Raw genomic sequence first — 26,221 nt, forward strand, 5'->3', positions numbered from 1 at the left:
GGGCGTCGAACTATGGGTAATGTAGCAACTTCCGGTGTTAGACGCACATGTCAATGTTTTGACGTAGCGCACTGGTACGGGTATTTCATTCGTGAGTCCTTAATATTTATTGAACTTTTTCTTTACGTTTAGAGATGGAATCCTTTAATTGTTTGGAAATTTGAAATCCCTGTCACTACAATTGTTTTTGTCTGTGAGGAGTGATGCGAGCTCCTGAGGCAGACGATTCATTTAGCACCTCTTCATCCGTTAGTCAACACCATATTGAAATACCGCCATCGTCAATCAACATCGTTACAATAACAACGCGTCACAATTACAAAATAATGAAGAGATAGCTATCATTTTGTTTTCGATACTAATTTTTCGTTTGCAGTATTTTTGTTGATGTCATTACACCAAGAAAATGTTATAGTTGTTCAATTAACCGTAAAGTGAGTATGGCACTGACCATCTAGGCGTGACCATGAGCACTAGTTTGGAATACGTCCCCACCACTTTGATTGTTGTTTGCCATAAGAGGTGATTTGTCATTGTAGGTGACATAGTTATCACTGACTGACTCCGTGGGACATGCTGCTCACTCTATCAACCACTGGGTTGTCAGGGACAGAAAGGGTTATTTACATGCAGCCTTGGTATAAGTTAATTATCACTAACTTTCTTAAAATCAGAATAATTAAAAAAGTAAAGACTGAACTTCAATGAGACACTTTCCATTTGTTTCCCTAAATGTGTGTATGAAGGTCGATTTGTGATGTCCTTACAGACAGTCCCTTGTCAAGCTCAGTCATGTTAGCCAGTAAATCGAATATGTGACACCTCATATACCCCATTGGTAGTGCAACAGTGTGAAAGTCAGATATAAGTGTCACAAAACAGTTCAGAGAGGTAAATCTGGGATGTTCAGAGAGATGACCTCATTAATTCACTAACAGACTAAGGCTTTCCAGTGAACAGGGTATTGTGAGGTGTTTATAGAGTTTGTGTTGCATAATTCTAATGCTAGGCCAGAGTGCATAAATTCACCATAAATTTGTTTCTTTTGTTTGTTTGTTATTTAACACTGCACTCATCAATATTTCAACTATATGGCGGCGGTCTGTAAATGTATAATGGACTATGTGTAACCGGAGTGGTCTCTTGTATACCACAATGGCAAATAGATTGCATAGATGTCAGTTTAATTGCAAAATAATTGAAGAAGGCCCTGTGGAAAAGGCCCAGACAATCCAGTGATCAATTAGCATTGATCTACGCAACAGATACTTTATGACATGTGTCAACCAAGTCAGCGAGCCTGACCACCCGCTCCCGTTAGTCGCCTCTTACGACAAGCATGGGTTACTGAAGACCAATTCTAACCCGGATTTTCACAGGTGGTTATTTTTATAAATTTGTGGCTCTGGTAATACTTGAATTACTGTTTGAGGTGGCATCTTCACACTTGCTTACTCATCTACTCAAGATGGGGAGCTGATGCATTAGACAATGATAGATTTGGTGTTGTTCTTAGGTCTGTCAGATTACTTTGAGGACAGTAAAAATTTAGTTCCCTGAAATATATCAAATATTTGTGGTTAAAGCGTTTTCTCGTCACAACGAAGACTGGGTTCGATTCTCCACATGGGTACAGTGTGTGTACCATGCTGTGATATTGCTGGAATATTGTTAAAAGTGGCATTCAATCATTCTCACTCAATCACCCACTTTTTGACTTGATAAGATTATTGTCAAGTTGATCAATTTGTACAAATGACATGTTTAATTCAAGAGATCTTTTGAAACTTTGTGTCCTTTAATGATAACAAAATCAACTAGGCCAAAATGTGGACAAAATGAAGCCACATGACCCCACATGACCCCACGCAGTCATGAGGTTACTGTCAACATTTGTGTGACACCCCAACATGAACAATGCCATACAGTAGTCTAGACTTTCAGTCATCACCTGCTCTGCCCCTACAGAAGTGTCCTCACGTCCAGTGTCACAGTGAATAACATTTCCATTTGTTAGGGTTGTTTATTATGAAGGTGGTTATGTCAATACAGAGCTTGTCAACAGTGTCATATGAGTTTGTCATAATAAATGTTAATGCTGAATTTTAAGTGATTCTGTTGCATTTGATATATCCTAACAGTTTATTTTCAGTTGTTTCCATTAACCCAAATATAATAAGGCCACACCAACTATTCAATAAGTGCAAACAAACACTGATTTATGCAAAGCTCTTTTATATATGTGTGATATCATTTGGAAATGCAGCCCTCTGTCCCCACTCTTCAGGAATGCTGAATGGCTCAATTTGCTTCAATTGCTGTTACTTTGTGAATATTTTAGTCAGATGTTAAACATTTCTTCAGTTTGCCATGTGATATGCCCATACCATGGAGGTGTTTTTGAGTACTTCAGAACCAAAGAACAACAGGACTCATAAAACTGAAACAGCTTACATTGCTAAGGAACAATTCAAACGAAGAGCTCCTGTCGATTGAGAGTCTACCTGCATAGTGGAAGGTCCCTTTTTCTTTCCCTGATGCTAAGGAAAATTCCAACCAAAAGGACTTGTCGATTATGCATAAATTATGAATGGTCTCTAAAAATTCCTGGCGACTTGTGGGAGATCAGTAGACTGAAGGATTTGAATATATATTACTTGTTCCTCTCTTTCTTTTTTTCTTGATAAGGGGACGGTAGGGTATGGATATAATCCATATTCTAATTCAACTTAGTATGTAACACTAGTTCTGATTGGTCAGGGCGTGGGGTAGCGTAACGGTTAAAGCGTTGGCTCGTCACGCCGAAGACCCGGGTTCGAAAATCCCCACTGGCACAATGTGTGAAGCCCATTTCTGGTGTCCCCTGCCGTGATGTTGCTGGAATATTGCTAAAAGAGGCGTAAAACCTAACTCAGTCAGTCAGTCTGATTGGTCAATGCTATAACTTTCCGACCGTATAATCAGCATATACGATCGCAATTTGAAAACCGATTCACCAAAACCTTAGAATGTATTCCTACACAATTGCACATTTGCAGAAGCCCTTGGCCAATTAACTCCCCTATCCAGCTAAAATGGGTGGAATTTGTGTTAAAAAAAGACAAAATAGTATCATAAATTTAATTTTGAGTTCAAACAACTTACTCGCAACGGGCTGTTGACCAAACACTGTTAGATCATGAAACAAGATTATGACGTCATTATGGAGCGTGACGTCACCTGCTGTGACGTCATTTGACCACAGAACTGATAACGGCCCGTAGTTGAGGAATCAGCGGGCCGCTCATTTCTGATAACTACAGAGTGGTTTCATCATAATTCCGTCCATTTTATCTATAACACTCTGATTTATTCATCATTGTCAGATTTAGACAGTGTGCACATAATAAACGTGTTGAAGTTGGAATATAGGGAACTACTTTTTCTGGCGATGGAGTAAGTTCAAGGAGTGATATGATTAACCTTTGACCTGGTTTAAATAATGAATTTCTTTCACGAAAAAACAGCGTAAAATGAGTTGAATTTTACCCCAACCCCCCTCCTCGCCTTGATATTGCTGGAATATTGCTAAATGCGACGTAAAACCAAACTTACTCACTCACTCTTTCTTGATAAAAGGTACCGGGAATTGACGTCTTTAGGCCCACGCTAAATTTAGCCCAGGGGCGAAAATATGGGATTTTTTAACGTATTTAAGTCCATGGACTTAAATTTGAATTTAATTCTTTGGTGTTTAGAGTGACGCCCCTTTCCAAACGCATGGTGAACCTTGACGTTTTCAACTTATGTAGTGCCTCTGCAAGGTTAGGACGTTTACAGAACATTTTGGACACCGGTTACAGGGCAGTTATTAGAGGCAGAAATTGATCATCTTAACCCATGTCATGTGCATGCAGTTGCAGTTAAATTGAACCATACATATGGTCATTCAATTTTGAATTTATAGACCAGTTTCCTCATAAAAGAGTTTAAAAAAAACCTGATTCTTTTTATTTCATCAAAATACTGCACGATTTGATTGGATAACCGATGACCTCTCAGGTCACGTTGTGACGGAACTACTTGTTCATTCATAACAAACACGTGAATTCATTCATTCTACAACTTAGATGCATTGTGGGAATGTAAACATTGCGAACTTTGCCGTGTCGCTGTTTAATTGTCAGTCGAACCGAGACATTATATCCGTCGAAAAACATAAACGCAATGTTTCCACCAGTGATGTTAGCCGAGTGAAGCAGTTGCAAACCAAGAAACGGGGTGCTACGGAGTAGTTTACGGAAGGAGGCTGTACGAGAGGCGATGACAACTGACATGCATCCTGATGTCGGTAACCAAGGGGACAGACGAGAAATGGCGTAGTGACGACATTACAGTGTGACAACATGCAAAAGTGTATGTCAGAGCAAAATTCTCCCGCAACCTCTTTATGAAACCGGTTTCGGTTTGAAACCACAACAATACCAAAACTACGCTATTTTGTCAATTTAATGCATGTAAGACGTGGGTAATAAATAAAATACCACACTCGGTCTCATTACATACGAATTATACGAACTCCTGACCTTCCTATGGTTTCAGACCTTGCTTTCGCTCGGTCAGATACCATAGGAAGGACACTCGTTTCGTATAAATTGTATGTAATGAGAAATTGTGTAGTATTCTCTATATGTTTCATCACTAGAACAGTGATTTTCCTGGTAGAGAATTCCTGGTAGTTGCATCTATAGCAAACATCACAGTGAAAGAAAGATGTTGAAATCCATACATCATATCTGTGAACTTCTAAAATGTGATGTGAGATAATTTATTTAGGAGATAAACATCATGTATTGGCGAATTTTCGGGTGTTATTGAGTATTTGAAGCACGGGAATTCATTTTCCCGCGCTTCAAATACTCAATAACACCCGGAAATTCGCCAACACATGATGTTTATTGACATTGTAAACACAAAAGTAAACCAAAAGGTCCACACACGTTTTTTTGTGTCTGCTCTCATTGACATCGAGGACAGGTACAGCAGTGAAATGTCATCAGCTGGCCGTTTCGTCTGTCTCCCATGGTAGCATCTGCAACTGCTCATTTGTGACGTCATTCGGACTTTACGTCACAATATGATTTTAATGACGTCATCACAGCTGACAACGTAACAATACAATGGTGTGAGCGATGTTTATATGTATTAATCCGCAGAGAATTTCCGGGAATCAAATGCTATTTGATCACGTTTTTCAACCAATCAGATTAAAGAACACAGTGACTTTTGGTTTACAATCTTGCTTTACATGATAGTATGATAAATAGAGAGTTCAAAAAAAGGTTGCAGCTACACAAACGGAAAAAAGTTAATATTGCACTAGAAAAGGTTATTGGAAAACCCTAAATATACATGTACCAAAGCTTTGCATGAAATTTGATATCATGTATCGCGCGTACACTTTGTGTACCATGAACTTACTCACATTTTACATGCTTTTTTGACACCTGAAGTTCACACACCTGATATTGAATGTGGTGAAGTAAGTCAAATCTCTTTCAAGGTATTTTTCATACTACATGGTTTTAATCGCAGAATATATATGCTTTTATTGTTTGGGTAAACTGGAGTATAATCGCCAGTGACTGAAGGGATGGTGTAAGTCCAGCTAGGGTCCATGCATGTAGCAAAAGTACTGTAAGTCCCCATAGTGATGCTTGATTATTCTCTAGCCTCTGAATGTTGTGGAAAACATGTTAATTTCAACCTAAACTGCATGTAAGTCATGCCATGCCTACAGAAAATCAACATCTCCACGCTGACAGCATGTATGATACAGGAGACCAGAATGGAATAGGAATTAAAAAAAAATATTGATTCATCAATAAAAAAAGATGTTTATAATAACAGCATACTCAAATTAAAATTGATAGGGGGAGATAACTCTTGCCCAGGTTTACCTCAGGATAATGCTTGTGTGGCGGAAGTATGATTAGAAGCAAGATAAAGGGAAATAACTGATACGTGCTGCTACTGTCACATCCCGTCGCATACAGATTACGGTATGCGCATAAAGAAAGGTACCCAACCTCTTTAAGTAAAAAAACACAAATTATCTTTTTGCATTAAAACATGGCATTACATCAAATAATGCACAGTTACTTTATTCCAGTAGTATATGTGAAATTATAAGATCATTGATTGGTCAAAAGATTGCTGCTGAATGTCTACAATTCACATCAGACTCGCATGTGTCAACATTTTTTTAACCTTGTTTTTACAGAAAACATGTTAAATATGACTTGAGTGTTAACCTGTACACAATGCCTCAATGTGTGGTGTGTGGGTTGGAGGACTTTGAGGAGAGAGATGGGCTGTACTACTGCACCACATGCCAAACTCAGACTCAGGTAAGCTATCATAGATGTTAATTCAGGATGAAAGGACTCTCTTTAATTACATGGTGCCTTAAAATAAATTTTTTTTAAATCTTAACAATTCAAACAAGTTTTTTGAAATTTTAGCAATGGTAAAATTCCTCTCATTTAATGGGAGTACTTTGTATGCTCAAACAATTTAAGCATGAAATGTGGACAAAGAATACGAAAAAGATATTTCGGTGATTTTGATTTAACATTTATGTTGATAAAAAATTAAGTAAAATGTCACAAACAAATTTTGGTTTAGTATGTGTGGTCATTTGTTTATTTGACTTCCCACAATAGTTCCTTGACTGTTGACTGCCATAAAACAGGGCATGGGTGCTCAGTCGTCTAATGTGCCACAGTTTGCTGTGCACTCTTGCGGCACTTGAAAATGCTAGAAATTTAAGATGTTGAATTTTCCAATCTAGATTTGCCTCCATTATTTTTCTGGGTATGTAAGAACCATACCCATGCTCATGTGTTTCACATCAGAGACCTGCTTCATGTCGAGCTTTCCTCCCTCATTAGGCAGACATCCCATGATATATCTGGAATTATTTCCTACTAGGGCAAAAATATCGGAGTTCATACTTTCCATATGATGCAAAATCGCAAAAGGGCAAAATATCGCTTTGTCATGGTGATGCGACGTCATGAACAGTGGTATGACGTCACGTTCTTCTGTGTCGTTGCGTTCTACATGCAGCGACGGCGGGTAGCCAGTCTATTTTTGAAAGTAGATTTGGGTTTATTTACCTCAATTTGACGACTTTGGTAATAAACAGAATATCATATTCGTGCCCATATCATCCTATGTTTACAACACTCGTGCCTGAATATCGATATATCCCTTGCTCTTGCTCGGAAAATACCAACATTTCGTGTCATAAACATAGTATGGCATGTGCACTCATACAATATCCTCTATTGCTGTCGAAAACCAGGTTAAGACTCAGTATATCAAGCCTCTCTATTCCCTATTGTAATTCTTTCTTGCTTCTGTAGGACTTGATACTTGAAGTAGATGAGATTCAACAATATGATGACGCCACGGATGCCCCTATTAGTCACAGGGGAAAGAGGATCTATCAACAGACGACAAAGACCTCCAAACCTGAAGGTACATGGGGGAATACGAAGTTATCACTTGAGTACCCATGATAGGTTTACAGCATGGTATCACCTTAGACAAAGCAGGAGGTATACCAACTGAAATCCTGGTAAAGATCCAGGTTAAAGTTGATGTTCAGGAAGTTATGCTTGTGACTAAAAGCAGTCTTCATTATATGATCCAGAGCTCCAGATAAGATTTAGCTCATGTGGGTACTGTACCCACTGTATTGTTTTGGAGTGGGTATTATGAATGTTGAGTGAGTATTTCTTTTTCTGTTACCCACTGCTTTCAAATATGTGCGTATTTCAGTCATTTTACTCACCTAAGTATATGCCATTGAGTAAGTTTACTAAGCAGGTATGTTCTGCCTTATGTCATACCTACCGTATATTACCGTCTATAAGCCGAATTTTGAGGACCAAAAAAAGCAGTCTGTAGAAGGGGGTCGTTTTATCCATGGGTTACGCTTTCGTCAAACCTTTTTCCAGATTATTTACCTTTTAAGTTCTAAGTTGTTTTTGCTGGGCATTGTATTATTTGCAGGGATTATGATTACCGTGTGTATCTGAGCCGGAAATAGCAATCAGCTGTGCACACGTTTCCCGGCAATCAAGTTCAAACATGCACAATAATATAACGGGACGAATTCTGACACAGTCATCAGTAAAATATAATACAGAATACTCTGAGAATACTATTATTTAACCCAAAGAAATATAACCTAGCATTGTGTAATTTTAATTACAGTTTTTATGTAAAATATATATAATCAACACTAAGGTTATACGGACCCTCATGAACGTGGTAAGCAGAAGTTGTAAGCACATGGAATGGGGTAAAATACGGAAGCCGTTTAAATTCACACATTTTTACCGATGGAAAACGAGGCGGTAAGCAAACCAACTTAAATATAATGGAAATGATTTCATAAAAACCCACTCATCCTATACTAACAGTACAACTTGATAGCAATCGATGTATTTTTCATTACGCAAGCGATTTTTATATATATATTCTGTACGCATTTGTTTTAAACTTTCTGCGTATCTAACATTTTAAATGCGTAATTGGTACGCAACAATTATTTTTCAATGCGTAATTCTATGCGTATTTTACCCGGATACGCAGCTTATCTGGGCCTCTGATGATCTAATGCTCTATGATATAGAGAAACTTTTTATGTTGATAACACTATTCCCTGAGAATTTATGAGGGTGTGGGTTCGAATCCCAGATTGGACTCAACTCAACAAAGTACTAGAATCTGTACTTTACTAATGTAAGAAAGTGTAATCTCAAATATATCATATGTTACAGTCACTGTGACATTAGCACAGGTGCTTGTGAGGAGAAGAGTGAAAGAACAGTAAAGTAAAGCATTAAGTGTAGATTCTTACATCTTTTCAAGCTGAAACTTTTAGCTTGAAAACGGTAAAAGAATCTATACCAAAATGTGGGGATCAGGATATCAGACTCACTGACTTGGTTGACATATGTCATCGTATCCCCCATTCCTTTTTATGAGTGCAATGTGTATGGTGATAATTATGTATAGACTCAGACTTTATCTGCCCTGTGGGGATTGCATGTTGGAAGAGACCCCTTGCTGGTAGTATGAGTTAGGGTTGCTGGTAGTATCAACTATGAGGTGAATATGATACATATCACGAATATTGGGCAACGAATACAAATATTGGGTAGCGAATACAAATATTGGGCATCGAATACAAATATTGGGCAACGAATACAAATACGAATACAAATATTGGGCAACGAATACAAATATTGGGCAACGAATACAAATATTGGGTAGCAAATACAAATATTGGGTAACGAATACAAATATTGCGCAACGAATGCAAATATTGGGCAACGAATACAAATATTGGGCAACGAATGCAAATATTGGGTAAGGAATACAAATATTGGGCAACGAATACAAATATTGGGCAACGAATGCAAATATTGGGTAAGGAATACAAATATTGGGCAACGAATGCAAGTATTGGGCAACGAATGCAAATATTGGGTAAGGAATACAAATATTGGGCAACGAATGCAAGTATTGGGCAACGAATGCAAATATTGGGTAACGAATACAAATATTGGGCAACGAATGCAAATATTAGGCAACGAATACAAATATTGGGCAACGAATACAAATATTGGGCAACGAATGCAAATATTAGGCAACGAATGCAAATATTGGGCAACGAATACAAATATTGGGCAACGAATACAAATATTGGGCAACGAATACAATAACAAATCAGTATAAGTTGATCGATATTCATTATTATCAGTGAACAGTAACAATATAAATTGTTTGACCTTTTCTGACCATTTAGACAGTGTTAATTTATCATGACAATGGCCAGTGACTACATTATTGTCAAATTAAATATGTGTTAAATATAATTCTGTTTGGCTTGTATATGTATTTTCCATTTTGACAGATAACACCAAATTCAATTAAAAACATTCCTTTAAAAAATACAAGAATATTTGATTCGAGTGACCATGAATAATGAACAGAATTTATGAATGGATACAGTTTGATTCACTGAATACACAATTGAATCATAGCAGCTGTAGTATAAGGTATAATGGATTGGGTGGTAAAATTCTTGGTGGCACGTCATCATTCTCTGATGGTGTGTATCATTTGTCGTTATATCACTCAGTCACTGGGTTGTCTAACTCGGTTATATTCGGCCACAGTGGTATAGATGGAATATACCACTAGTGCGGCATTGAAGAACAATGAGTCTATAATTTGTGTAAGTTGAATGTTTGTTTTGACAGAATACAAGGGCAGACCATGGACTATCTATGAAGCCTATCAAATTATCCTCAAACACCAAGTGCAGGCCTTCATCAGACTAGGGGCACATGCTAAACTAGAGGTATGACTTTTTCATTGATGGGGCGCTATTGTGAAGCTTGGTGGCAACCTATGATTATGGGTTCAAATCCTGCTTGTACGTGAATATGTGCCTAGGTTTTTCAGCACTATAGCAGTGTTTGTGAATTTCATGTAAATGGTAGACGTATAAGACCTGCATCCCTACCAGTGTTGACCTGTGGACACCAGGTAACGATTGGTCTTCAGTAACCCATGCTTATTGTAAGAGGCGACTAATGGGATCGGGTGGTCAGGCTCCCTGACTTGGTTGACACCAGGGTTTTACATAGCTCTTCGAAACTAGGATTCCTGGGGACTCAGGGCATATTTTTTTGAGAGTCCATTTCCAAAATTGGGAGTCAATCAATTTGCATGAAATCAATGATAATGGATGCTTCCCATTTGATAATGATTACAGTATGATATGTGTTACTTTCAATGTCATTAGAATAAAGACTGTAAATAAAATGTTTACACATTAATATGGGATGTCATTACAAACTCAGAAAGTTCTTTCCCACACAAAAAATTATACTGTGTCCACAAGGACTAACAGGATTTTAGTTTGGGGGTACTTCACCAAATTTCTGCTTCCAATACGCAGGAATCTTGCGTCCTGTAAAACCCTGGTTGACAAACATCATTGTATCCCATTTGTGCAGATCAATGCTCATGCTGTTGATCACTGGATTGTCTGGTCCAGACTTTATTAATTATAGACGCCGTGGTGTTAAACAACAAACAAACAAACAAACCAAGTAATGGTGTTCTTACAACATCATGCTAATACACCATGTTATAACTGGGGGTACTGTTCACAGTGGTGTTCAGTCCAACTCACTCACCCATTGATCGTTGGGACTGGTTGGGACACAACGTTAAGCATGCACTGTGACATTGATCAGAGTATGAATATGAAGGATATAGAATAGTCATTAAATTAACAATAGGCCTTAGGTGTATATAAATGATATTGTTCTGCTCATTTTTATATATTACATGCCTTGATTAATATTTGATACAATTGTTTTTGACACTTAGATTGTGATGCTACTACAAATTGTTAGAAGCTCAGTTTAGACACTCAGACCAGACACTGTTTAAGAATAGCAGTTACATGCATGTGGAGATGCTGCTGTACATGCATGCTACTGTTACAGGATGGATGTTTCATTTCAGGAGTTTGTGTTCCGGTTATGGGCTGTATATCTCTCTAAGCTCAAGGTGGCCTTCACTGAGGATGAACAAATCTACCCAGAAGCCCTCAAGAAACATGTCCGACACAGGTAACATGATGATGAGTGCGTGAAAGTGTTAAGGCCAAACTCACAATATTTCAGAGATGTCACTGTTCCCTGTTAATAATCACTGTCTTCTCAACAATGTGATATTTGAAAGTACAGGTGTGGTTCCTGCCTAACTGACATTATCTATATGTACTAAACCGATGGGGATATTCATGTTATACTGAGGCAGTGGTGGATAATAACTAGAAGCCACACACACACAGTGTAGTAATCTTGAACATGATGATAAATCCCATTTCACCTCGATCACCTCACCTGTTGAATAAGTGAAGGTTTTGTTTTGTATTAGAGAGAAGTACCATGGCACCATGGAGAACCCAATTGTTCCGGCTGTGCGGAATATCAGGATGCACAAGAAGAGGAACCCCAACAAGGTAGATACTGTGATAATATGACAAACATGGCTGCAGTCAGTGATCATACGCAGCAGTATTGTACAGAAGCGTAACCTAAATTCGTGGATAACCTTGATTCGTGGATTGCGAAAATTATCATGCTAGCTTGTAAATTAAGTCTCGACTGATGTCACAAAGCGGTACTTTTGATGTACATACCATGCCACGACTCGCTGACAAAAAAGTTCCGAATCTCTGCATTACACGCAAGTACACTAAATATAATTGTCCAGCATTGAGATAAATAGCCCCAAATCACTAATACCACCATTACCAAATTTTATTTTTACAAAATGTCAAGTAAAAAAGATACCGTTAGCACCAACGTTCTCACTTCTCGTTGTCTGCTTTCCTTGGTGTCAACACTTATTGCAGTGGGATGTCGTACATAGTGGTATAAAGTAACCGATTACGTATTCCACGAAACAAGGTGACGTCACATTTTGTGGGCACACGAATGGGTGATGATTGGAAATGGCTTCTGTAAACAAACGTTTTATTCACGAGTGGAATATTAGGCATCTTCAATTTGCTGAATCAATGAATAAAATAATCAGTGCGCATACAAAATGAAATCATGCATTTAAAATATGAATTTCGCCGCACTTCCTTTATATCCACGAATCAAGGTTACGCGAGTGTATGTCTATGTGATAGTACGAGAGTTGGAAGGTTTCGCAGTGTCCTAGATATGACTTGTAGTGAGTGAGTGAGTGAGTTTGGTTTTTATGCCACTTTTAGCAATATTCCAACAATATCATGGCTGGGAACTCCAGAAATCAGCTTCACACATTGTTCACACATTGTGTTGGGAATTGAACCCGGGTCTTCGGTATGATGAGGGAACGCTGTAACCACTAAGCTACCACGCCGCCCTGACCGTTGTAAGTTCATCTAGTAATTTAATGTCGCTTGAGAAGTGGATGTTGTTTCTATCTGCTGTGTTTTGATCCCATGCCAGTGTCACAGCAAAAGATGTTAAATGATGGTGACCCGTGAAGATCCGGGGGGAGAATAGGTCTTCATCAACCCATGCTTGCCACAGAAGGCGTCTATGCTTGTCGTAAGAGGCGACTAACGGAATCGGGTGGTGAGGCTCGCTGACTTGGTTGACACATGTCATTAGTTCCCATTTGCGCAGATCGATGCTCATGCTGTTGATCACTGGATTGTCTGGTCCAGACTCGATTATGTACAGACCGCCGCCATATAGCTGGAATATTGCTGAGTGTGGCGTAAAACTAAACTCACTCACTCACTCACTAAATGGTGGTACTTGTTGTTACCCTGCCTCAAGTTACTACAACAGACAAAGACTTGCCACCTTGGAGTTGCATCTCACGGGCTAGCTCAATAAAACCCAATGTGTTCACCTGTACAAGCAGCCCCCTCTCAACGTGCATCCACACATGAATCCTTATTGAATCACATTTCATCTGACCTCATCCTTCCAAGATGCATCTTATGTGCAGAAAGAAAAAGTCACACCTCCAATTCTCTTCTGTTTAAATTACTGTTTATTCTGTAAGGGTAAATCAAACATTTATCCCTATCACAATAACTGGTATATGATTTCCTTAAAGAATTTGAAATTCTAATTTGAATGAGTTTGGGTTATGTGTTTTAGAAAGTCACAGCATGATGATTAATATGATAGCAGGTGCTTTTGTCTTGGAGTATAGGAAGTGTTGATATAAGGTGTTGTCTACATAACAGCAATTTATCTGACACTTACTTTATATATTTGCCATGGTAACCATGGTAACTGCCTCACCTTTACTGAATTTGAACACATTCTGATTAGATTTGATGAAACCATTAAAACTTGTCTGCTTGTATATTCATATGTGAAATGTACTCACGATTGAGACTTGGAATTGTAGTTCAGTAATTTGTTTTGATATTCACAGACTAAACTCATACAGTGTTTGAAAATATAGCATGGTCCTTATCACAACCCTAATGTGGACAGTTAAATATATAGATTCCATGACCCCAAAGACTCAGGAATAACTTAATTGTTAACATTGAGATACATTCATAAAAAAGTTACTAACTTTATTTAAGAATGCCGTATTTGATGTGGAGGGTGTACAGATCACACGAGAACCACATTGGTGACATGTTACAGGTAGTGAACACTATCAACCCAGCTTCCGTAGAGGGTGAAGAATTTTATGCGTGCGATGACCCCACGAAGGAGGATGAGGACGGGTACCCCACCTCAGAGTCTGAAGAGGAAGTGGACGAAATGTATCCCAAGACAGCCGACTATATCCGACAGGACCAGGATGATCTGTCTGACGTGTCTCTGTTTGATGATAAATGTATTTTGAAGGTATTCATCCTTTATCATAGGCCTGAAACAAGTGACCCACCTAATCCTTCACTTCAGTTGTGATCCCAAATGTTCAGCTAGTTTTCAGTAGAAATTTGTCATAATATGTATGAAATATAGTTTAAATACCTTGAAATTCTTACATATTTCTTAAGGGAGTGTCCTTGGAAAGATGTTTTTGTTTCCCTGGTCCTCAGCATTTCATTTAAGATCAGGCTGTAATATTGCGGACTGATTTATATTTAATGTTGCTGAATACAATATAGCTTTAATATTATTGCTGACAGCGATATGTCTGTCATCACTGGTAATGTTGCTGAATGTATCTGTAATATTGCTGACACTAGTGACAGGGATATGTCTGTAATATTGCTGACACTAGTGACAGGGATATATCTGTAATATTGCTGACGCTAGTGACAGGGATATGTCTGTTATATTGCTGACACTAGTGACAGGGATATATCTGTACTATTGCTGACACTAGTGACAGGGATATATCTGTAATATTGCTGACACTAGTGACAGGGATATATCTGTAATATTGCTGACACTAGTGACAGGGATATGTCTGTACTATTGCTGACACTAGTGACAGGGATATGTCTGTAATATTGCTGACACTAGTGACAGGGATATGTCTGTCTGTAATATTGCTGACACTAGTGACAGGGATACGTCTGTAATTTTGCTGACACTAGTGACAGGGATACATCTGTAATATTGCTGACACTAGTGACAGGGATATGTCTGTTATATTGCTGACACTAGTGACAGGGATATATCTGTAATATTGCTGACACTAGTGACAGGGATATATCTATAATATTGCTGACACTAGTGACAGAGATATGCCTGTACTATTGCTGACACTAGTGACAGGGATATGATCTGTCTGTAATATTGCTGACACTAGTGACAGGGATATATCGTGACACTGTAATTTTGCTGACACTAGTGACAGGGATATATCTGTAATATTGCTGACACTAGTGACAGGGATATGTATCTGTAATATTGCTGACACTAGTGACAGGGATATGTCTGTCTGTAATATTGCTGACACTAGTGACAGGGATACGTCTGTAATATTGCTGACACTAGTGACAGGGATATATCTGTAATATTGCTGACACTAGTGACAGGGATATGTCTGTTATATTGCTGACACTAGTGACAGGGATATATCTGTAATATTGCTGACACTAGTGACAGGGATATATCTGTAATATTGCTGACACTAGTGACAGGGATATATCTGTAATATTGCTGACACTAGTGACAGGGATATGTCTGTAATATTGCTGACACTAGTGACAGGGATATGTCTGTAATATTGCTGACACTAGTGACAGGGATATGTCTGTCTGTAATATTGCTGACACTAGTGACAGGGATACGTCTGTAATTTTGCTGACACTAGTGACAGGGATACATCTGTAATATTGCTGACACTAGTGACAGGGATATGTCTGTTATATTGCTGACACTAGTGACAGGGATATATCTGTAATATTGCTGACACTAGTGACAGGGATATATCTATAATATTGCTGACACTAGTGACAGAGATATGCCTGTACTATTGCTGACACTAGTGACAGGGATATGTCTGTCTGTAATATTGCTGACACTAGTGACAGGGATACGTCTGTAATTTTGCTGACACTAGTGACAGGGATATATCTGTAATATTGCTGACACTAGTGAAAGGGATGTATCTGTAATATTGCTGACACTAGTGACAGGGATATGTCTGTCTGTAATATTGCTGACACTAGTGACAGGGATACGTCTGTAATTTTGCTGACACTAGTGACAGGGATACGTCTGTTATATTGCTGACACTCGGGACAGGGATATGTCTGTTATATTGCTGACACTAGTGACAGGGATACGTCTGTAATATTGCTGACACTAGTGACAGGGATATGTCTGTTATATTGCTGACACTAGTGACAGGGATACGTCTGTAATATTGCTGACACTAGTGACAGGGATATATCTGTAATATTGCTGACACTAGTGACAGGGATACTTCTGTAATATTGCTGACACTAGTGACAGGGATATATCTGTAATATTGCTGACACTAGTGACAGGGATACGTCTGTTATATTGCTGACACTAGTGACAGGGATACGTCTGTTATATTGCTGACACTAGTGACAGGGATACGTCTGTAATATTGCTGACACTAGTGACGGGGATATATCTGTAATATTGCTGACACTAGTGAAAGGGATATATCTGTAATATTGCTAATTGTGATGGTTAATCTGTACCAGAATTGTCTGTGATATATCTATGCTGACTGTCATTTATGTGCATTATTAATGGTTGTAGCTATGCATTACTGATGTTTACAACTAACACTGTCATCTCCACCGACACACCTCCAGACCAAGGCGTCAGTGAACCGCATGATGGCTATGCAGATAGAGTGGGTGAACCTCTCCAAGCTGTTGTCTCTGTGTCAGCTGGGTCTTCTTTACACCAACAGCGCTACAACAGCAGCTGATATTGTCAGGTAGGGTTAATTGTAGGTGTGATTTTAGGAACAAATATTATGATCTCTGAAAATATTACTTGTATCTGAAATATTACTTGCATTTCCTATTTATATCCCAAGAATCTAGGATTATACTGATCTTTTCTCTTACTAGTGATGTATTTGCTTAACAGTGGTAAAGTTCATATTTTGTTTAAGGTTGATAGACTAGAGCTCTAAAGATATGGTTGGTTGCAATACAATACATATCCTGATACTATGGGTGCAATATGTTTCGTATCCTCATACAGTACTTTCGATTCGTAGGTTGATTAACATGTTTTTGCACGATATATTGTACTGTGTCGTATGTATTGTGATACAGTGGTTTTAAAATGATGTATTGCATCATGGGCCTTGTATCAGGATATGACACTGTATCATCATATTGTTACTGTAAACAAGTAACAGAAAAGTAAGGATGGGATTGAATTGACTGCTGTCATATTTAAAACCTCCTAAATCATTTTCATGAAATTAAGATCAGGACAAGGCCCCTCAACTTCATTCTTATGTTTGAAACTTTACCATGTAGTTTTGTAATGTTACCTTGACATTTTTGTTGAATAACATAGTTCTCAATTGAGCCTTCTTGAAACATCTCCTCATATTTTTATGTAATTACAAGGATTTAATGTTTACAGTAAGTTTGATTCTGTAGTAGTATGAAATACATGATAAATCTATTGCCTAGATGTAAATTTGACCTCAGTTTATCCGTGGAGACGTAGCACATGTTAATTAGATGCTCCTGGGTAGATAATCTGTAGGTACACCAGATTTTGTTAATGATAATTACACCATCACATATTAAACAGCCATCAACTTTGGTTCCATTATCACCACAATTTGTATTACATGGTTTCCTTGGCAGGTTGGTGGAAGCAGGTGAGATCCCGATACTGAAGTGTCCACGCTCCTTCCTGAAGAATTCCAGTACGGCAGTTACGACCCACATCTCTTTCTTACTGTGAGTGGGGCAGTGGGGTAGCCTAGTGGTTAAAGCATTCGCTCATCACTCGAAGGCCTGGGTTTGATTCCCCACATGGGTACAATGGGGAAGTCTCATTTCTGGTGTACCGTGCCGTGATGTTTGTGGAATATTGCTAAAAGCGGTGTAAAACCATACTCACTCACTCACTCACTCTTGCTGTGAGTATAACTCATAGTAAGATGTGGCTAGACCCACACATACTTAATTGGTCAACAAGTCAATGATGACAGTATGAACAAAGAGCATCATTTAGGAGGTCAAGTTTGTGTGTTTTGAATGTACAGTAAGATTACTAAAGTACTGTCGGAAATGGAAAAAAACTGTTTTTCACATTTATATCTACAATTTAGGTAGATAATATATGAAAGTGTGAAATATCTGTTAAACTAAGTTCAGCCTAACTACAGTCTTAGTGGGAGGGAGATAGGAAATGTAAAAGAAGGATTTTACTGAGGAGATATTAGTGTAGAAATGAGCAATGCAGGTTTTTTTCAAAGTCCGAAGCGACTTATTTGGAGCAGACCATGGCTTTATGTAAATTAGTGTGCGATGATATTGTATAACAAATGACACTTTTTCAATGACCATTTTGAAATTAGACTAAGCTTCATTATAAACGATAGCAGACGTAAAAAATATTAACTTTAATGCTGAAACTATTAAGGATGTAGATACCATTGAGTCTCACTATCACTATAAAAGGTACAGGTAGGAGGGGTTGTCTCAAAAGCAAAACCAAGAAGGGTGTTGCTGACGGTAGTTGGGGTCGGGCTTGGGGATAGAGATATTAGCTAAGATAAGATAATCAGTAGAGACACATTCAATACACATGAAAAAGCATAAAATATATTTGAGATGACCCCTTGTGTCTGTGGGCAGCACGTGCATTCTATGCCAAGTGAGTCACGGTCCGTCGTCATACCTGGTTGAGCGACCTAATTGCCATCTATAGTCTGATCTTTTGTTTTCAGCAGCTATTCATATTTTTTCAAAGTTTTGCCTGATTTTACGAGTAAACATGCTTTTCTGGATATCCTATTACGCATCCCACTGAACTCCCAGTTAGGCTGATATGGGTTATTTCGACATATGCTAAAGTATCTTCAACGAAATGTCACTCTATGCAATAAACAATTATCCATAAAGTGGCATGCTTCATTTTTGACTCAGTGCCGATCAAACAATGATAATGATATGACTTCCAAGTGTACACATCTAGCGTGTTGTTTGCAATCACACACACACTCATGCTCATGTGGCTTTCAGGAAATACCTAAGCCTCATGCCCTGAGGTACCAGACAGGTAACATGGCACACTTCCTTGGAATCAGCATCCTCCCGGGAGGTACCTGTCAGTGAGCTCATCAGCAAATACATCCTGATGCTGGATCTCCCAGGTGAGGTGCTACCACAGATGTTACCCATATGCACACAGGTTTTACTTGTCATTTAATGCTGACACAGCAATTTCCCAGGGACATGATGACAGTTAGGTTATAACTGAGTCCTGACCATACACTCTAGTGATTGACATCAAGAGCACAGATCTACATAATTGGGATACAATGACCTGCAGTATCCAAGTCCGTGAGTCTGATGACTCGATCTGCACACAGGTCTAGTAGTGATAACCTGTTGCTGTCAGACAATCTCTTCAGGGTATATAAAACATATCCCATACCTGCTTCCCACAATGACGGTTCCCTTTGATCTTTCCTTCGGTTCATTGGCAAAATCTTAATGGAGTAATACCTTTGAGATGGTTCAGATAAGTTCAGACAATCAGACAACCAAATGCAAAAGTTCTCTTAAACAAAAAATATGAAGACATATTTTGTAAGTATTTACCCTGGTGACCCGACCATCTTTCTGTTTCAGGAGAGTTCCATGGGCTAGTGATGTCTCTGGTATCTAAGCACCCCCCACAGTGCCAGTTCTCCCCTAAGGCTAAAGGAGCAGCTGCAGGTCTTCCCTTCTTCGATGGTCTTGCTATGGCATACATCATCCTGACTCTCAAACTGTATTTTGGGCTTGATGACATCACAGAAGTGTGGGTACCATTGTGTTTGAAGAATCATAATAACCTCATGCTTGCTGTAAAAGTGACGTAATTGGATGCCAATTTGGATGTGACTTTTCTCAGGCTTTCTTCAAGGTCTGGCTTCAAACTTGAATTATGAAATTTTAATGTGCCCCCCCCCAGCACACTTATACACTTAATAGTGCACTCTTTTAGGTCTAGATGGCATGGTACTTAGAAAGAAAATGATGTCATTCCACAACAATTCTTTTTTGGCATTGGGAACACTTCGTATTGGACATGCAAAAATTCAGTGTACTTGTCTGACATATTAACCATTTGTACTGAGTAGGCCTTGACATTGATAAATTTTACGATGACATTGATGAAATTGAAATGTTATTGCAGCTTTTGAAGTTAATGTCAGTTTTCTGTGATCATAGACCTGTGACCATTGAACTCAGGCAAGGTTTGGCTGGTCCCAACAATGATATATCTCTGATGTTGCTGACTGCAATAGGAAATAACAAACACTTGCTGATTATTTTATTGTGTTTGTTCATTCAGGAAACTGTCAGAATATTCAAGTGAAATCAAGCAACTAATTCAAAACAGTAAGTAACACAACACTAATGATCAACTCTGTACAGAGTTGTGCCCCTTGGGCACACAAGAACCAATGATTGTGGGTTTAATCCTCGTTCATCCCAATTATGCTTCTGAGTTTGTCAGCCCCATACACTTCCTACTGGATGTCACCGCAAGTGGTAAATGTCTGAAACCAGGGTTTCCTCCCATGTTATGCTGACACATTATGATATATCTGGAATACTGTGTCATAACTTGAATACTACGATATAACTAGGATACTGTGTTATAAGTTAAATACTATGACATAACAAGAATAATGTGATATAACTGGAATACTGTGAAATAACTGGAATACTGTCGAAAGTGTCGTTAAACTGAACACACTCACTCATGCTTGTTGACAAATGTCTGCTTAGTTCAGATTGGTTCCAATTCATGTACTGTACTGTGTAATATTTATGAAATATTACCGAAAAGGATGGAAAGAGTGCAATACATGCTTGTTTCGAAAGTCAGTATTTGAATGAGAGGTACCAGCAACAAAAGTATTTACATTTGACTGTGGCCCAATAAATCAGCCTTACATCAACTGAGTGAGTGAGGGAGTGAATTAAGGCAAGTGCTAGTAATAGTCACTGCAGCCTGCATGTAGTCGTGGTCCAACAACAAGCAACCCAGTCAGGCCCCCAATCCCAAATAGATGGCCTCCTCATTCAGCATTGGTTACTTTTACTATTCTGGAATCTGCTAAAGTTTTGTCTGTAAGTGGAAACTGAGATGTAATTTTGATTCGTACTTTGGCCTCCTTCCTGTAGAATCAGTCACATGAGACAAACTTCTGTGCAATAACTTGCTTGTCAAAGCATGGGACATCACATCGAGAAGTTGTGTTGTTTCAGGACATGAGCTGTTTGTGTTTGAGGACTGGAAGACCCACCTAACCGAGAAGCGGGCTGAATGTCCAGAACATGTCTCTCTCTTCAGTCATGTGTGAGTGTTACATACTTTCAAGGACATTCTATAGGTGATATTTTACATTGACCCTTTGTTTGACCCACTTGACCATGCTAATATGACTACCTTACAAGCTAACTGGTGAATTATGTTATTACGATTATCAATGATATGAAAGTATTACTATTATCAATGGAATGAAATCTCATGTATGTGTTATTAATAGTGGAGATAATGATCATTCTCCAAGCATATGGCTTCTGTAAAATTCGCTTTTGAGAATGGGCTGGTGGGGTAGCCCAATGGTTAAAGCGTCCGCTCATCACGTTGAAGACCTGGGTTTGATTGCCAACATTGGTACAATGTGTGAAGCCTATTTCTGGTGAGAATGATGAACTGAGGAAGATGAACAGTGGTGTATGTCTTAGGATGACATTTGGTTTGTTTAAATCATCAGACTCTAGTGTTAGTTAATAGTGACAATAAAAGTGCAAACAGTATTTGAATATCTATGCTTACACCAATTTGTCATTTGCCTCCATTGACATGTTAAGCTGTCCACTACATAGTCAGGTTAAGTGCAGTGCCAGTGACTCATATTCTTGTGAAATCAGTTTTATGGTCATCATGGTCAGCTTTGATAAAAGATCTTGGTGCTTATATTGATTCGGGCCTGTCTCTAGATTCGCATGTGGATAAGTTGTGTCATACCTGCTATTACCACCTCAGACTCATTGGGACGATTAGGAAGCACATCACAATGGAAAGTGCCCACACTCTTGTGAGATGCCTTGTAACATCCAGATTGGATTACTGTAATAGCCTTCTATACGGACTCACCAACGGACATCTCAATAAACTCCCAAAAGTCCAAAATACAGCAGCACGTATTATATCCCTTACCACTAAACGAGACCATATCACCCCTGTACTCTCATCATTACACTGGCTTCCAATCAAGTTCAGGATTGACTTCAAACTTCTTTGCATTGTGTATAAATGTTTGCATAATCAAGCTCCTTCATATCTCTCTGAACTTCTCACTGTGTACTCCCCTACCAGAGCTCTCAGATCTCAAGACCAATGTCTTCTCTCCGTCCCCAAAGTTCTCCTTTCATCTTTTGGCAAGAGGTCTTTCCAGTACGCTGGTCCTACTCTGTGGAATTCTCTCCCTCTCCACATAAAGCAGTCATGCACATTGGAAACTTTCAAAATTAAGTTGAAGACTTTCTTTTTTTCCAAAGCCTATCCCTAAAATCAATCTTTCTGTCATCAATTTCAATGTATATTTATTTTGCTATTTTATCCTCTGTATGCATTGTATGTATGCTTTTATGTAGCGCCTTGAGCATGTATCAGTGGGTGGAAAATGGCGCGCTAAAAATATCCATTATTATTATTATTATGTATTATATACGTTTGTTATCCTCCTTGTAATGGTTTTGAAGATGAAAACAATAATCACTTGTAATTTCCATCAGTGATCTGACAGATGTGAACAATATCGATATCCTGCTTGAGAGCTACTTCAAATCCAACCAGCACCGTCGCCGTGCTCCACGTTACTACAGATCTCCGAAGGGAGGTATGTCCTCAAAGTTGAATCTTTTATGCTACATCTTGAACTTCTTTACGAAGGCTGTGTTTTATGGCCTCATTGACTTTAAAATATGTTTTGACAGGGATGGACTACAAATATCACATGATAACACCTCATGAAATAGATTAGATGGTTATAGTTTGTGACCTGATTCGTATCTTGCTCAAACACAGGTATTCACTGTTGTCAAAGACAGAGTGTGAGTTCTTTCTGCTGAGCACACCACTACAAAGCCTATTGTTGTGCCAGCTGTGATGGCAACCATTACACTCCTGATAAAATATTGATTCTAGTCCGCACTTATGCTTTAACGCTTATGTTCCAAACATTACGATTGTTTTTACAAAGTATTTGTATGCATAATATATCAACAAGAGCAGACTGTTAGTACAGAGGTCACGAAGTGTTATTAATTGCATGATCAGATGATGTTTCTTTGTCTCATTATGAAGTTTATGAAGGTGTTTAGTTTTGATCATGTATTTTAGCAAGAATGTAGTATGCAGGGTTCTCAGAAGGTTTTCTAACGGTCTCTTTTTGTTGTTTTTCTAAAACAACAGCTATGTCACAAATATATCTTTAAATACATAGAGGCTAGACAAACCAGTGGCTTCAATGGCATTATGAGCTATGTCTTATGGCAATCCCATTTCAATCAGCTCAGAAAATTTGCTGGGGCGGTGAAATAGCCTAGTGGTTAAAGCGTTTGTTCCTCACGCCAAAGACCCAGGTTTTATTCCTCACATGGGTACATTGTGTGAAGTCCCATTTCTGGTTTCCCACATCATAACATTGCTGGAATATTGCTAAAAGTTGCGTAACACCCAATGCACTCACTCACTCACAAGAATGTTGTAGGGACCTTTTCTTACCTGGCAACCCATGAAGGTCAGGGTTAGAATATTGACCTTCAGTAACCCATTCGTGTCGTAAGAGGCAACTAATGGGATCGGGTGGTCAGGCTCGCTGACATGGTTCACACATGTCATTGGTTGCCAATTGATCGATGCTCTTGCTATTGATCACTGGATTGTCAGGTCCAGACTTGAATATTTACAGACCGCCGCCATATAGCTGGAATATTGCTGAGTGTGGCGAAAGGGTAAACTCAACTCACTCACTCACTCACTCACTCTTACCTGGCATCCTGATAGATGATCTCTCATGTAAACATGTTACATAAAGCTCTTTCCAGTTACTAAGTTAGTGATTTGTTTTGTAGTTGACGAGAATCGCTACCAGCAGACAACAAAGGAAGACTTAGCTCATCCTTTCAAATTAGTACGTGAGAAGATGGAGAAGTCTTCTGATACTGTACAAGGTGAAGGTCGTGATGGAGGAGAAGGTCATGAAGACAAGGAAAGATCGATATCAAACGACAGTCGTAAATTCATATGTAGCAGCATGAAACACATCACAACCCCAACAACATTTTTGGACGACCTTGACCGTCATGGATTGTCAGACGACACTATCTACAGCTCATGCATGGAATCTGAGGATGAAGAGGATTTTGAAGGCGGAGGTGGTGATGATGATAGTTCACTGTGCAGTGGCACTGAGTCCATGTCCGTTGACTCATTTGATAACTGTTTGCCTCAGAAACCTAAAAAAAAGAAGTCGGCTGTAAAGCAAGCTGTGAGACATGTGTTGACCAAGATGGAGTTGAATGAGAAGCTTCACATTCCACACATCAAGATGGCTGAAGTCATGAAAGGACATATTTGTGCTAGCAAGAACTTTGTGATATTTAAGAAGGTTCTTTTAGATGACAGAAAGAAGCCTTTGGAGTTATACCGCCCTAAGTCCTACTGTTGGCTCCTGAACATTTGTAGTGAGATTGTCCGATGCTCGCCTTATGAAATGGACGTGTTTGTCCTTCATCTGTCCTACATCTATTTCAGCTTCAGTGCTCTGAGACACAAGCTTCCAGGAAGGGACATCAGGAGATTCAGAGACAAATATTTTGCCTATGAGGAGGAAGAAGACAATGACTTTGTTAGGTATTGAAGGAGATACTGATCTTTTTGTATATCTATATGTGAAAGGACAAAGCAGATTGAGTTTTATGAGGCTGTTGAAGAAAAGAAGGTAAAAGAAGAATATCTCTGTGTGTGACATAGTTCCATGGTTATGAATGTGCTGAACATTTAGAAAGTATCTTGTTTCATGTTTTCAGAACGTTAACTGTGTTGTTGAAGCGGTTCATTAAAAAAGACTTTCATGTTGAATACTTTGTCAGATATCAGCTGTGACAATAAAATCATAGTGACTCCGTTAGTGTTCCATATTTCATACTTATATATATATATAGGATTTCCTATATTTAATGTGCAGCTGGATTGGATGGTTCAACTTCTTCACTCATTGTTCAGTGTTGAATGTTTGTGCACACTTTTGAGAAAGGAGGGGTGCACACTTCATTTTCACGAGAGTTTCAATGGTCATTTAATAAACTTACATATTCATACCCAAAATATTTGTGGCTTTTAATCCGGTTTGGACCTCATTACGTTTCTGGTTTTGTCAGCACCTTATAAAAAATAGCATGGAATTACCAAAGATTGGTAAGTCACTGCTTAGAACCTAGTTGCTTTATTTAAGGTGAAGAAGGTTCCCAGTATCCCGTTCTTTTGACTCTTTACACTTGTGCTGAGCATAAATAACATTAACACATCAAAAGCCATTCACAGATTTCAATTCCTATGCCACCATTAAGAAGTAGGCAGCAGAGTTTAAGCACGGCAGGAAGAACTTTGAAGACGATCCTGTCCTTGAACTCCTGATATATTTTATAATGTTTTATGTGGTAATATGTGATGCATCAAACCTATATATTCTGCAGATTATATATATTGTTTAGTCAATGGATGGCTATAACATATATGTTGGAAAAACCAGGAACTCGGGTAGATTTGTCTGTACAAAGTCTAGAGGTCTCTTCACTTGAAGGGGCGGTGGGGTAGCCTAGTGGTTAAAGCGTTGGCTCGTCACGCCGAGGACCCGGGTTCGAATCCCCACATGGGTACATTGTGTGAAGCCCATTTCT

At 38.7% G+C, this 26,221-nt stretch overlaps 1 protein-coding gene across 3 annotated transcripts; it reads left to right on the top strand.

Moving 5' to 3' along the window:
- LOC124274377 lies at nucleotides 1–25,447 on the top strand. Of its 3 annotated transcripts, none has more exons than XM_046709758.1 (11): nucleotides 1–74; nucleotides 6,263–6,389; nucleotides 7,410–7,524; nucleotides 10,323–10,423; nucleotides 11,602–11,708; nucleotides 12,019–12,103; nucleotides 14,256–14,462; nucleotides 16,865–16,992; nucleotides 17,888–17,983; nucleotides 19,274–19,404; nucleotides 19,886–20,018. In XM_046709758.1, exons 2-10 carry the CDS (start codon nucleotides 6,303–6,305, stop codon nucleotides 19,296–19,298), a joined length of 951 nt encoding a protein of 316 aa, XP_046565714.1. In that variant the 5' UTR covers nucleotides 1–74; nucleotides 6,263–6,302; the 3' UTR covers nucleotides 19,299–19,404; nucleotides 19,886–20,018. The 3 variants fall into 3 exon arrangements, with proteins under 3 accessions (XP_046565714.1, XP_046565713.1, XP_046565712.1); XM_046709757.1 differs by having other exon boundaries at nucleotides 6–91; XM_046709756.1 differs by lacking the exons at nucleotides 1–74; nucleotides 6,263–6,389; nucleotides 7,410–7,524; ... (3 more) ...; nucleotides 14,256–14,462; nucleotides 16,865–16,992 and adding exons at nucleotides 20,595–20,641; nucleotides 21,518–21,608; nucleotides 23,054–23,157; nucleotides 24,395–25,447 and having other exon boundaries at nucleotides 17,897–17,983; nucleotides 19,886–20,057.
- Nucleotides 25,448–26,221: the final 774 nt, after the last annotated feature.

Source organism: Haliotis rubra, unplaced genomic scaffold, assembly GCF_003918875.1.
Source record: "Haliotis rubra isolate DU_JTF1 unplaced genomic scaffold, ASM391887v1 Scf19, whole genome shotgun sequence".
NCBI classification, from domain to species: domain Eukaryota; kingdom Metazoa; phylum Mollusca; class Gastropoda; order Lepetellida; family Haliotidae; genus Haliotis; species Haliotis rubra.